The sequence below is a fragment of the Myxine glutinosa genome, chromosome 1, assembly GCF_964187855.1.
Source record: "Myxine glutinosa chromosome 1, kmMyxGlut1.1, whole genome shotgun sequence".
NCBI classification, from domain to species: domain Eukaryota; kingdom Metazoa; phylum Chordata; class Myxini; order Myxiniformes; family Myxinidae; genus Myxine; species Myxine glutinosa.
The window spans coordinates 413456999-413471585 of NC_136261.1; the positions used below are offsets into that span (position 1 = coordinate 413456999).

Genomic DNA, 14587 nt, shown 5'->3' on the forward strand with positions numbered 1-14587 from the left:
CTATGTAACCATGGGAACTATCATAATTAGTGTGCACGTAATTCGCAAAGCCCAATAAATGGTCGATATTTTGGAAAAGGGTCATTTTGTCATGTATACCAAAAAAATTTTTTTTGATGTTAACATGTTTTTCCCATGTAAGTAGACATCACTGAACATAATTATGTACATTGGGGAGGATCAAGGGGTGGGGGGTAGGAGGGGAGGAGGGAGCACGTTAGGCCCCTCTGGTCCATGGACTATTAGTGTTGACCCTGGAGTCCCATAATCGCAGTGGCCCCGACTCCTCATTCATCACCTTGAGGGACCGACCCCATAAGGATGTCCAGAGTCTGCGCAAAGATGACTGGATCATCTGCAAAATAATAATCCACCTACCCAAATAATCCAAAAAGTTTTGTGTCCATCCACAACTTTTTTTAAAATACCTTTTTTTCTTCTTTTTTTTGTATAGAGAATCAAGGCTCGTGAAAGAGCTAACATTTATCACAAAAAAAAAATCAAACAGACAAACAATATATTGTTGCGGTTTTGAGAACCCCTCACTTGTAAATAATTATTGTAAATAATATCTCATCGTTTAAAAGGTTAAAGGTCGCACCCATAGTTAGTCCACAAGCAACACGTAGGACACCATAGGAACTTCTCAGTTATTTCCTTAGTCTGTGTTTAGTTAAGGCTGTGTTCCCAAAAGTTGACTCTGCGTTGCATTAATTAAATAAAATAGGTCCTTTTTGAATTTCATTCATTTTGCGGCTTAACTCCTGACAAATTGTTACGCGCCTTTGCCTTAGCGCCTGCTCCAAACGCCATGACGCACGCGGTCAAGCTTGGAGAAGAAGGGGGCGGAGCACCCAGAACGAGGCGTGGCCCTGTCAGTGTTCCATCAAGGGCGGAGTTGGTGAGCCCTCGCCATCCAATCAGGGCTGAGGTGAACTCACCGGTGGGTGGGGTGCGAGAATACGCGGCTTGATTTAAAAGCGCACTATATAAGCGCAAGCGCGGCGCCCTTACACAGTTGAGTTGAGTTGAGTGGAGTGGAGCAGTTGCGCGAGGGGAAGCGACTGATTCGCGGAGAGAGCTCATTTGTACCAGATGCGCGTGGCGTTGAGCGCCTGAGATCAGTCATTCAGTGGCGCTGAGCACCTGAGAAGCTGAGTAAGGAGGTCACGAGCAGAGAACGGCGCATACGGACTTGCGAAGGACTACCCCCCCCCCCCCCCCCCGCTGCCATATATAAGGTCCGATCGCGCGCCAACGGTACGCGCATGCTGCCTGCCCGGGTTTTCGCCCCAGTATGAGTCGACACCTGGAGCCGGACCTCAACGCCTGAACCATCTGCCTGGACCTTCCTCCCCTACCATCTGCTTGGACCTTCCTCCCCTACCATCTGCCTGGACCTTCCTCTCCTACCACTACCATCCCGTGTGAGTCTGTCTGTTTGTCCGGGGTTGTTAAGTTAAGATTGTGTAGTTAAGGTTGCCCTGTGACTGCTGCTTCTTCTTCTTCTTGTATATTCTTTCTCTTTCGTTTCCTCTTTGGGTTTTTGTACATAATTAATAAATCATATTTGTTCTTTCTATATTTTGGTTTCCTCTTATTCGATCGCTTTCGTCTTTCCTCCATCGAGTACCTGTGGCACGATTTGGGAAACCGCTCAGGATCGGGTTTCGTCCTTTGTTAATGGCTCGGGCTTCGGATTGCTAAACCGCTCGGCAATTTCCATCTTGTCCACGGTCCGAGCGGGAGTTATCTCCTCGCTTTACGGTCAGGTTAGTAAGCACGTATTTGGGACTCCATTGACCAATTACCCTGGCTAATACCGACCGGAAGTGACGTCATAGCTTCCAGGATCGGGGGACGGCCAGCTTTAAAGACAAGGGGATTAACCCCCCTTGATAAGGGGAGCGCCGACCCCGAATCCGTAACAATATAAAAAGGGGAGTGGTAGACAAGATGGGGAGAGAAGGGGAAGCACACAAACACAACATTTGAGAGCAGGGACATCGGGAGATGTGTGGGAGGGAGAGAGCTTGGGGAGAGGAGGCGTGGGAAGGGGGAGGGGGGTGGGAGAAGTATAAAACACAAGGACACCAAGGACTTCCAGGAAAGAAGTTGGTATTTCAAAAAAGTGGATTTGGGGTGAAATTAACAGGGGTAGAAAAGATCAAGGTTTTGGATGGGGGAAGATAAGAATTATTATCTATCCATCATTCATCATCCTTTTTATCTATCATCCTTTTATTTTATCTTTTTATTTATTTTATTTGTCATCCTTATTATCTATCCATCATTCATCATTCAATTATCTCTATCCATCATTTTGGCCCCATTTGTTTCCTCTTGATGGTGACCAATCACTTAAGAAATTCTCAGATCCGCATTCGAATGAATCACTTAAGAAATTCTCAGATCTTGGCTGAGAGCATGGATGTGCCGCTAATGCAACACCCCCTCAAGACACTAAGATTTTAAGCCAGCCAACTTAACCGCTAAGCCAACACCGGGCTTCTCTCAAAAATGAAGAATCACTTTTAAGAAACTGGAAAGCATCTTAAAATGTAAAGCCCATCCACGTGCAATTTGCATTCGGACTTCTTCTTATTCGTCTTCCATATGCGAAACATGATGAAAAGCAGTATAAAGCTTGTCAAAAATGACGGTTGTAACAGTTTGTTTGATGGTGCAGCCGCGTGAGCATGCCAAAGTCTGAAGCCTGGGCCTAGTGTCATATGTGCTTTTATATTTATTTATTAGACATTCTACAGACGTAAATTGAAACTCGGTTTACTCTGCGCGTGTTGCACATTGCATGCAGCAAATTTCACCTCCCTGCACCTTTTATATACATTGTGATTTTAAAAAAAATGCCTCTGTACACCGACCTTGAGGCTTGGTTTGTAAGCCACCATCTACAATTCCAATGTAAGAGACATAATTACTCTTCTTTTGGATATTTGGAGTCCTCAGCAGTCCTTTGGGTCCTCTAGGTCTTCTGGGTCTTCCAGTTCCTTGGGGTCTTTTGGGTCATTTGAGTCTTTGGGGTCCTTTGGTCTTTTCAGTCCTCTGGGTCTTTGAGGTATTTTCGGGTATTTGGGGTAATTTGAATTTTTTGTGTTTTTGGGGTCTTTAAGGGTGTTTGGGGTATTTTCGGTCTTTGGGGTCTTCATGGTGATTTCGTATTTTAGGGTATTGAGTTCTTTGGTGAATTTTGGGTCTTCAGGCACTTTTGGGTTTTTGTGGTCTTTGGGTATTTTCAATCTTTTTGGTCTTGAAGGTTTAATGGGTCTTCGGGTCTTTATGGGTCTTTGTTTATGGATCTAAGGGTCTTTTAGGTCTTTGGGGTATTTTGGGTTTTTAAGGGTATTGGGGCCTTTTCATTCTTTTGGGTATTTAGGGTCTTTGTGGCATCTTGGATATTTAAGGGTATTGGGGTCTTTTGAGTCTTCGGGGACTTTTGAGTCCTCGGGATATTTTGGGTGTTTAGGGTCCATTGGGTCTTCAGGGACTTCGGAGTCTATTGGGTCCTCTTGGTCCAGGGTCATTGGGATCTTTTGGATCCTTTAGGTCATTGGGGTCTTTTGGATCCTTGTGGTATTTTGTGTTTTCTGAGTCTTTGGGGTATTCTGGGTCCTCAGAGTATTTTAGGTCTTTTAACAGATGGACAGTAGTGTGCAAAGATTGCCCGTTAAAACCCCACATAAAACCCCACTCCCTCCACTACTAAAGCACGACTCAAAGCCTTTAAAACCTACCCTTATGAAGAGGGACAGACACACAAATACACAAACACACATTGTGTTTTATATGGTAGATATCTAACAAAAAATACCAAAAAATTGACAATTTTAGGCGACCTTTAAGTTTTGACCACAAAAGCAATGGGCTTCAGCAAACCAATATGCAAACCCTGCTCAATTTTCAAGTCAATCGTATGAGAATTAATGATTTTTTTTCCACCTTCACAGTTTGTTCTAAAAAAAAACAAAAAAAACAAAAAACAAATCAGCTTCTAGCTATTGACTGGTGAGCCAATGCAGTGACCCAGCATGCAAATTCTTTAAATTCCATGTCAATTTCATGAAAATTGACGATTTTATGTGACACTGACCTTTGACCTTTTCACCAAATTATTAATTCGTCTTCTCCATATCCTCCAAATAACGTTATGTTGAAAACTTGATGACAAAGCTCAAATGGGACAAAAAAAGTTAGTGGACAGACACAGACAGACAAACCTCATCAATGAGCAAGGACATGGATACACCCTGATGTACACACACAAGATTGGCATCAAATTGGCTGGCACATAATCTAATTTTGAGTTATTATACCCTTAAAGATCCAAGATGCCACAAAGACCCTAAGGACCCAAAAGAATGAAAAGGCCCCAATACTCTTAAAAACCCAATGTTGAATGATCGACAAATGTAATGTTGAGTCGCCAGCTCTGTGATTGCTTCGGTGAGAAACTACTTCCGATGGGCCAAAGGAGGGTGGGTGAAGGTAAGAGCCTTCGACAAACCAAATGAGTGTTGGAAATAAAGGAAAAAACAAATTATGGGACAGACCACCGTGTGGTGTTAGCATGTGTTGCGGCACCAAGCTTACTTCAAAAAATAAAGCCTGCACCTCCTCCAGTGGGAAGAAAGACCAGCTCCCAATGGGACAGAGATTTGCACCAAGCCAAGAGGCTCTGGAGGTGCTACCAATCTCAAAACAAAAAAAAACTCAAGAAAAGGAACCTTATAGCAAGGAGGAGAAGGAGTCCATTTACTACTGTAACGTCTATTCAAGACATCAACAGTGGGGGATTCACAATGTCAACATCAACAGTGTCCCCCAATGTCAGTAGAGGAGGTACTTTAATGGACAAGCTGAAAAAGACCACATTGATCACCAGAGCAGCGAGACTGTGCCATCCCAAAAATTCAACAAAGTTGTGTCAACGGCACATAAATCCGAAAATAAAAATAAAATCAGAGATAACGGTGAAGGTCAGAAGACAAGCTGAAGAAATTAGGAGGTTGGGAGCCACGCGCTCACCATGGATGGGCAGAGGAGAGGTGGAAAAGTGGCCACAATGGCGCTGGGATGGACTGCACAATGAAGCAATGGTTTGGAATGCAGAGCGTTTCTGGTGACCCAGAGGTGAAGTCGTGGTGAGACAGAGGTGGAGGAGACAAAGAACCACCTTAATGGGGAGGGGAAACACACTTGCAATTGTAGACCGAGTGAAAACACCAACATAAATGAATGGGATGAAAATGAGAATGGCGGATGATAAGACACAGAAGGGAACTAGACGGTATTCATAGAATACTTACCCTGCGCAGTCAACTTGGTGCAAGCCAACTCTTCTATTTTTGAACGTTTATTATTTTTTTTAATCCAATATGGCTGTTCGACCACGTGAATGATGACATCATAAATTTATATTCTCTAAATAATTGTCGCATAGATCATGCTCAATAAATTTCAAACTGATCAGACTAAGCGTTGGCCCTGTCAAATTATGATATCATAATTATGGCACCAATGATGTCATCGTTAACAACACCTACTCCCCACATGGAATTCTTTGCAATGAGCCACGTTTCAATTTTTAAAATGCTGACATGGCACACACTTTACTTTACTGAAATGCAGACACAAATGTTATATTTTCATCAAAAATCGTGGGAATTTTGCCAAATCTGTTTTGGTCATGTGTTAATATACCTCAGCAATCGACAAATCTGAAATCAGAATTTTATATGAGGTCAAAATGACCCCGTGAGGTCGCTCAGTACTTTGCCTGCTCGTCGTGTGCAGTGTGATAATGAATTCCATGCCCACTCTAGATGACTCTTCTTCTTCACGCAATAACAACTTCTAGCTTCCAGACCATAGACCCAATCATCTTGAAATTTTGCACACTTGTTACACTGCATTACCTCCACTAAAATTTAAAGTTTCACGTCGATCAATGAAGCGGTTCAAGAGTTATAAAAATTTTAATATTTTCATTTACTTATTTATATCTGCCAAACCACATGACTCATCGAAAATTCCAACAGGTCATTTTAGCAGACTGACATGCTGAACACATCTGTGAAGCTTCCCCTCGATAGGATCAAAAAATGAGGGAGGAGCTAGGTTTTAAAAGTTTATGCTTACGTCACCATGTGACGAATGGCGTCACGCTCGCAGACTTTTTACTTTTTTGTTCGTCTTGGGTATGCGATCCTGCCTGCAAAGTTTGGCCTCGGTCTTTCAGTTGTTTGGGAGAAAATTTGATTTCAGTGGTTTTTCAGGCTTTTCACTCAAAACAATATGGCGTCCAAACCACGTGACCTACAACGTCATTATAATTTTATTTCTGCATCAATTTATACCGAGAAGATGATTAGAAATTTCATCCTGATCGGATAAAGTTTTTTATTTTCGAATTATGACGTCGTCATTCACATATGTTATTCCACATGGAGAGTTCTTTGCAATGAGACGTGTCTCAATTATTTATGTGCAGCGCTTTTTGAGATAGAGGTGCAAAGGTTTTTGGTTTTTCCAAATGGCACCCATACCACGTGACCTGTGATCTCATAATATTCACTAAAATATTCTACAGCCGGAGGCCCTCCTGTGGCGAAAATTTCATGTCAATCGGACCCACAGTTGCCGAGAAAATGAATTTTTTTAATGCAGACATGCACATACGTACCCGAATGCTAAACCCTGCCTTTCGCTTCGCGAGCGCAGGGTAACAAGGAGGTGAAGGAGAGGAGTACAAGGATGATGAGGAACAACGAAGACTTGTAAAAGATCTGGCAAACAAAATAGTGGAGATGAGATTGGCACCATTTGGGGAAAGTCCACAACTATATGAGAAAACAACCGATGGACAAAAATGCTGTTTGGACGACACCCAAATACACAAGGAATGTGGAGTAATCCACTCACCCATCTGCAAAAATCTCAATATTTCAGTTCCAGAAAACTCATGCTATCGTTATCCAAAAGCAATCATGGAAAACAATGAAGTAATCCCTGGCTCAGGTACAACCTAATTATCCCATTGAGCATAGAAAACAAAGGATTGTGACCAGATATCATATGTGGGTTAAAAAAAAGAAGGCTAAAAACCCTGTCTCCTGTAATGCGGAAGAATGGCTAATTATAGGACCCGCATCCGGATCTTCACCAAAATCTAACCAACATGTCCTCGTCACACACACAACCTGTCCACCCACCAAGTTTTGTCAAAATCCATCCATAATGTTTTGAGATATTCTGCTCACAGACAAACAAACAGTGGTGAAAACATAACCTCCATCCATCTTTGGTGGCAGAGGTAAAAATAAATAAATAAATCACAGAACATCAAGGTTACTGCTTGACATGCTATGTTGTTTTAAAAAATACGTCACGTACCAGACTTGGGTGTTAATCCATCATCCTGAAAATGGAGACTGCAGAAATCACTGAGCCCAATTCCAGAGAAACCAGAAACGTTGTCCCAGTGCACATTTTGGGATCTGAAAATCTTTTCACAGAAACTGGAAAGTTCCCGAATAACATTCTCCAAAATTTAGCCAATCACAGCCGTTATCTAATCAGGTTGAGATAATGACATGAGGGATAGATATCTGCAATAGGAAAGCAAAATGCTCAATGGTTTTTTGAAATATCGTGAACACAAAAGTACATGGACAGATGATCGGTCGGTCGGAGCGACAGTAATATAGTAACAAATTTATTTTAGCACAAAAAGTAAAAACAAAAAAGGCGTCGGTTGATGGTAAAAACAATTTAAAACTTTTTTTTGGTGCCCCATTTTTTTTGGCCCTTTTTCTCATCGTCTCCGATCTTGTCTGAGGGGAAACAACAAAAATACTTTAATTGTTATTTACCATCAACCGACACCTTTTTTGTTTTTACTGTATTAGCGATAATTATTTTGATACTATATTACCTTGTCACTACATTATTTTGTTGCAACACATACCTGTATTATTTTGTTACTATATTATTTTGTTACAATGTTATTTTGTTCTGATATTACATGCCTGTCCCAAATTTGGTTTAAAAAAAATCCCATTAACAATTCACAAGTTATTGCAGGAGACACACGGACGGACAACCGAAGAACATGATACCTGCATATCAGAACATAACAAGGTACTGGAACTTTTATTCATGTTCACAAAATGTGGGGAGTTGTTGTTGTTGTTCTCCTCCTCCTCTTCCCTTTATAAGGGGGTCAAACGATACCAAGCTTCTGCCCAGCCTTGACCGTGATACTCCTCCAATCCCCTCCGTCCTCAGCCAACTCTCTCCACCCTCCAACCACCCCCACTTTACTGATATCTTTCTTCACACAATCCTCCCACCTCAACACAGTTTACCTCTCTTCCACCTCGCATATTTGCTCAACCTATCTGCTTTCTTTGCCATTCTTTCTTCCCCCATCTGCACTAAATGTCAAGCCCATTTCAGCCGACATTTCACCAATGTCCCGGTCAAACTCATCTGCACACCAATCTCCTCCCTCAGTTCTTCCATTCTCCTTTTATCCACCCTCTTTACTCCCACAATCCTCTTGACTCAGTTGTTCTTGCAAACCTGCAGTCTGTCATTGTATCTCTGTCAGTGCCACTGTCTCCAGACCCTAAAGTTAGGCCGGTGTTACACATCACATCAGAATCTTCCCTTTCATGTCATTAAAATCTGTCCGCCATTACACACTGCACCCTCCTCCACACTTTTTAACCCACCAAAATCCTCCCCCGCATCACTGCCTCTGTTTTACTCAAACCTATTTCCTTATCTGATCTCCTTCCCCTACAAACTGATATTCATTTCTTTTCTCTTCTGCCCAACCCACATCACCTGGGTCTTCTCCATGCTTATTTTCAGCCGATGTTTCTCAAATGCCTCTTCTCACTCGCCAAGTACTCCTGCATCTCCTGCCCAGACTCCACCACAACAGTCAGATCATTCTCACAGAATATCCTCAGAATATCTTTCATGTATACCTTTCATATTTCATGTGTCCCCCAATGCTGATTGCATATGCAAGGTAACATGAAAAAAATGTTTAAAAATATGCCGCGAATTACATTTTTTGCTATTCTACCATTTGGTATTCCATTTTTGCAAATGCACCAAGGGGGCGGGGTCAAAATGATACTGCTAATACACCTTATTGCCATGTGATCATAACAACCAAGTAGATGAATTTTTACACAATCGTTCAGGAGGAGACAGCATGACAGACAGACATATGGAGGGACAGAGCCAATTACAATACGACTACGATGAAGCGTCTTCATATTTTTCAGAAAGCGTGGGAAAACAAGGAAAAGCCTTCCATGAAGATAACTTCCTACATGCAAATAACTTAAATGTACCGTTAAACATGGAACACAGAGGTATTTAATGCAATTCAGCATTATCCAGAAGCAATCCAGAATGCAAAATCCAGAAGTGCAGCGCTACTGAAGCAGTCTCATCCATCACCAGTATGGCCTTGCACAATGTAACAAGCCGATGTTGAGTCGCAGTTTAGAAGATGTACGCTTTATTGATCAACACAGAACAAAGTGTCATTCGGCTTCGTACGACATATCCATATTAGCAGAGTCTTCTTCACCACATTCAAATCCAAATTTAAACTTATCTATTGGTTATGTTGTCATTGACATCATTTTTTTTTTTTTGTATACAAGATCGAAGCTTGATCGTCAGCACTGAGTGGCGTGCTGACGAGGAGGGGAGTGTCGTTGAAGCTGAAGGGAAAGGTGTATGCTGCACGTGTGAGAAGTGTCATGATTTATGGGAGCAAAACATGGGTAATGAACGTAGAGCAGCAAAAAACGCTACAAAGGGTGGAAATGCGAATGGTTCGGTGGATGTGCGGAGTATCGTTGAGAGAGAGGAAGACAAATAACGAATTGCGAAAGATGATGGGAATAGAGCCTGTGATGGATGCTGTGAAGAGAAACAGGTTGAGATGGTTTGGTCAAATGTTGAGGCAGGATGAAAGTGACTGGTTGAGAAGAGTGATGGAAATTAATGTAGAAGGAAGTCGAGGATGGGGAAGAACGAGAAAGACTTGGCAAAAGGTGGTGGAAGAAGAAATGCAGGCAAGGGGGTTAACAAGGGAAGATGCCGAAAATAGGGCAAAATGGAGAAGATTGTCATGGGGACCGCAAGGCTAACCCCCTCTCAGCAGGGAAATAACCTTAAAATGCCTATTGTTGTTGTTGTTGGTCCCTGGTCCTGTCACTGTCTCTGCTGTAGAATTATTCTGCACTTATTTTGTCTGTACCCTTCATTATCTTAAACATCTATCATATCCCATCATAACCGCCTCCTTATAAAGCTGTCTCCTTCAGGCGCTCCTCGTAGTTGAGTCGAGCTCGGCCTGGAATCAATCTAGAGTAGGCCTGTGCTGAACCCTCTCTATTGCAGATATTTCTTTCCAGACTTGTGGTGACCAAAACCGCAAACAATATTCCATATGAGGCCTCACTAAGTGTCCAAATGCATACTTCAATTTTCATAAAATAATGATATAAAAGATCGTGAAAAAAATCCAGAAATTTAGCGCCACTGAAGCAGTTTCATCCATCACCAGTATGGCCTTGTGCACTTTAACATGCCGACGTTGAGTCACAGTTTAGAAGATGGACGTTCTATTGATAAACACAGAACACAGCGACAATCGGCCTTGTACTGCATCGAGTCTTCTTCACCACAATCCTGTCCCTCTTACATGCCAGGCCTTCTCATGCTAAATATCAATATATTGTGGCGGACACAAGCAAGGGACACGAATTCAGCGCACCAGCAGGTGGCGCGAACGTCCAGGCGGGGAACTGGAATGCATGCCCCGCCTATCGACCGACCGGCCACGCCCGAGGACGAGGCGTAGCCTCTGCACATATATGCGGGCTCTAAGCTCGAGCCCGCCCAGTGCTGCAGTTCGAGCTTTCATAATAAAGACTCTTGGTTTTATCAAACGCGTTGTGGCCTACCTCTTTGGCAAGCAAGTTGTGTGCGCAGCACCACACCTCACTGGTGACCCCGACGTGATATGAACACGCAACCTTGATCCGGACCCACCCCACGCCAGCGACTCTGCCTCTGCGTCGAGGCCGCCCCCCGGCGGTCGGACCCCCGGCACCCCCGCCAGCAGCTCTGCCTCCGCGTCGAGGCCGCCCCCCGGCGGTCGGACCCCCGGCACCCGACAGCCCCGCCGTCCCGCCACCCCCCAGACCGGCACCCATCACCAGGGGGCGTTTCAGCCGGGTCATCCGGCTTCCCCGCAAACTCACCCTTCAGGTGCGGGGGAATTCTGGGGGGGCACGTGTGGCGGACACAAGCAAGGGACACAAATTCAGCGCACCAGCAGGTGGCGCGAACGTCCAGGCGGGGAACTGGAATGCATGCCCCGCCTATCGACCGGCCGGCCATGCCCGGGGACGAGGCGTGGCCTCGGCACATATATGCACACTCTCAGCTCTAGCCCGCCCAGTGCTGCAGTTCGAGCTTTCATAATAAAGACTCTTGGTTTTATCAAACGCGTTGTGGCCGACCTCTTTGGCAAGCAAGTTGTGTGCGCAGCACCACACTTCAATATAATGTTACGAATTTGGGTAGTGATATATGTAGAGCAGAGTAGATCTGAGTAGGTAACATGCTTCGACTGTCGCGATAGGGAATCTACCTGTAATAAGTTCTGTGTGTTTAGGCGTTTTGTCGGTCAAGTTGTATAACTGTGAATCTACCAGGAGACTCGTGTGTTAGGTAGTGTCGGGGTTAATGAGTAGAGCCCTTGTATGTCTCAGCTGTTAACCAAGCCTTTGTCCTTTATAGCACTACAGACCACATAGACACTAGTTATGACCTTTAGTACAACATTAATGACGCCCTCCCCCCCTGACATGACTCAGGAAGAAATCGGGCTAGAACGCCGCCGATAATGGCCGCCACCATTTGCACCTCCGAGAGGCCTACCCGCCTCGCACAGCACGTGCTGAGACCAAGGAAGAGGGGACGGGAGTGAGAGTGGTGCAGTGGGCATGCCCCTGGACGAGCCGGCGAGTCGATGGAGACTCTGATTGGCAGAGCATTGCGCCAATGCTGATGTCACCGGCCAGAGATATTATCAGCGCCGGACGCCTTGGCTGGCAGTTCAGTTCAGAGTTGGATCGAGAGTTCGTGTGCACCAGAGTGAGGAGTGAGATCTGAGTCAAGAGTTCGTGTGCACCAGAGTGAGGAGTGAGATCTGAGTCAAGAGTTTGTGTGCACAGTGGCCATTGTGCAGTTGAGAAGATCTGACCCAGAGCAGTTGGATTCCTGTCACTTCGCAGTTCAGTAGTTGATCCCAAGCAGTTGGAATCCTGGCAGCGCAGTTCAGAGACCCCGACCCGAGTTGGGCTGAGGTGTAGCCTGAGTGGAGCTCGCTGTCCTGCTGTGGGACCTCGTGGTGCTTTGGAGCTTGGTGCATGGACCTCGGGTGCAGCGGCGAGGGCGTTGGCTCGGGCCTAGCGGGGCGTGCGAGGCGGATGGAGGATTCTTCTAGGCCGGGAATTGAAGACGACAAGACAGCTAAGACCGAGCTCCGCGTACCCAATTACATAACGGACGTTTTTATTTTCGTATTCATCTCCCTCGTCTCGTGTTTGAAATCTGTTGTGTGTGGGATCCCAATTTAGCTACCTTATTTTATTATCGGCACGCATTTTCCTGTCCTACCTTTTTCATTTGGATAAACCCTTGTATTATTTTGCATCCCCCATTCAAACCTGTGCCGCCTGAGTTAATTTCCTCTCACAGGACCGGAGCTACGCCGGCGTGCTGCAGTTAAGTGCTTTCACCACAGCATCCATTTTTCCCTTCTTCCTCCTGCGCGGCCATAGCCGAATCCGTGTTTGGGTAGTTGCCTCCAATAAGACCGTTTAGGCTATCCGCAACTCTGATGTTAATCAGCGTTGCATGACAATACCATGGTTCTTGAAAGTACGAGTATTATGAAGGCGATTTTTGTTAAATAATATTCAAGTATTTAATTCAATTTAAATGAACATTTGAAAGTGTAAAGTAAAAAAATGTTCCAGGTTTTACCACCATTTTATCCAGTGGCTATTGCACCACCTTATCATTCTAACATGTTACAAGAAAGGGCATTCTTGGGAAAAATGCCAGGGGCAAAGAAAAGGCTCCTTTATATGGTACGTGCCATGTGGCAAACTATAGAAAAGAAGGGACATTCCTTATCGAGGTATAAAATGCCAAATAAGGCCGAAAAAAATATATTGCTGGTCTCTGGTCAGACCAAAGTTCCAGAATTGATGTGGCGATGAGTTTTTTTCTTTTTTTTTCTTTTTTTGAAAAGCATGGATTGCACATATAAAGGTGTTGTTTTTTGTGTCCTCATGCCATGCGGTCCTCCTCATCTGCCGTGGCGCTGTCCAGAGAGAAATTAAAGATAGCCAATGGGACAGGTCGGCCTTTTTGTAAATAATGAACACAAGCTTAATAAGTTATTTTAAAATGTATTTATTCTGAAAATCATTAAGTTCTTCAAGCATATTATAGACTGCCATTTCGTTCTCATGATCGCCTCGCCGTACCGTCAAACATTCCAATGCATCGATCGCGTCAACACTGCGCAAGCGCAAGTGGTCGAACAGGCCGATGGTCTCCCACGATCTCTTCTCCCAGTCCACCAGATTATCACAGACACGTACAACTTAATGACAGATGAGATAGGATCCAGGCCTAACAAACGAGTCCACCCGCAGCTCTTTAGGCCTTCTGGTTGCTTCACACGAACCCGACAAAGAACGTCTTCGTTTCAATAAATGACAATATCCAGCCGATTGGATTAATGACGGCACGGCACACAAAACTACTCATATCTTCGGAACGGCTGGTTGGATTTGAATTTCCCAAACTAAGGGACATTCAAAAATCTCATGTGCATGCTGGATTACCCTTGTGTTCTTAGGAGGAACCAAGTAACGTTCTATGAATGTTCATATGAAGGGGCGCCCTACATCGAGCAAATAAAATAAATTTACTTCTTCATGCAGCTGTATGAATCATTGCCATTTTTCCCAAGAATATCCCTTCTTTTCTATCATGTGCCACATGGCACACACCAAAAAAGGAGCATTTTATTTAGTTTGCCACATGGCACATACCATATAAAGGGGCCTTTTCTGTAGTTTGCCACATTGAGCATACCATATAAAGGGGCCTTTTCTCAAGTTTGCCACATGGCGCATACCATATAAAGGGGCCTTTTCTATAGTTTGCCATGTCACACATACCATATAAAGGGGCCTTTTCTGTAGTTTGCCACATGGCACATACCATATAAAGGGGCCTTTTCAATAGTTTGCACATACCATATAAAGGGGCCTCTTCTATCGTTTGCCACGTGGCACACACCATAAAAAGGGCCTTTTCTATAGTTCGCCACATGGCACATATATATAAAGGGGCCTTTTCTATAATTTGCCACACGGCACGTACCATATAAAGAGGCCTTTTCTATAGTTTGCCACATACCATATAAAGGGGCCTTTTCTAT

The 14587-nt window shown here is 44.1% G+C and overlaps 1 protein-coding gene across 11 annotated transcripts in view; it reads right to left on the reverse strand.

Annotated features, from left to right (window-relative positions):
• Positions 1–14587, reverse strand: part of LOC144889609 (uncharacterized) — a 164508-nt gene that overhangs the window by 21908 nt on the left and 128013 nt on the right. For 2 of the 11 annotated variants that reach the window (XM_078770518.1, XM_078770516.1), the window contains exons 2-3: positions 6704–6806; positions 5047–5194 (exon numbers count right to left, since the gene is read on the reverse strand). The exons of 2 other annotated variants lie outside the window; for them this stretch is intronic. Coding sequence is in view for 4 of the 9 variants with exons in the window: in XM_078770516.1 (XP_078626642.1) it covers positions 5047–5194; positions 6704–6806 (251 nt within the window). In the remaining 5 variants the exon portion in view is untranslated. Of the gene's footprint in view, positions 1–5046; positions 6660–6703; positions 7672–8871; positions 9384–14587 lie in introns of those variants that run through there. 7 more of the 11 variants (XM_078770517.1, XM_078770513.1, XM_078770514.1 and 4 more) reach the window with 6 other exon arrangements.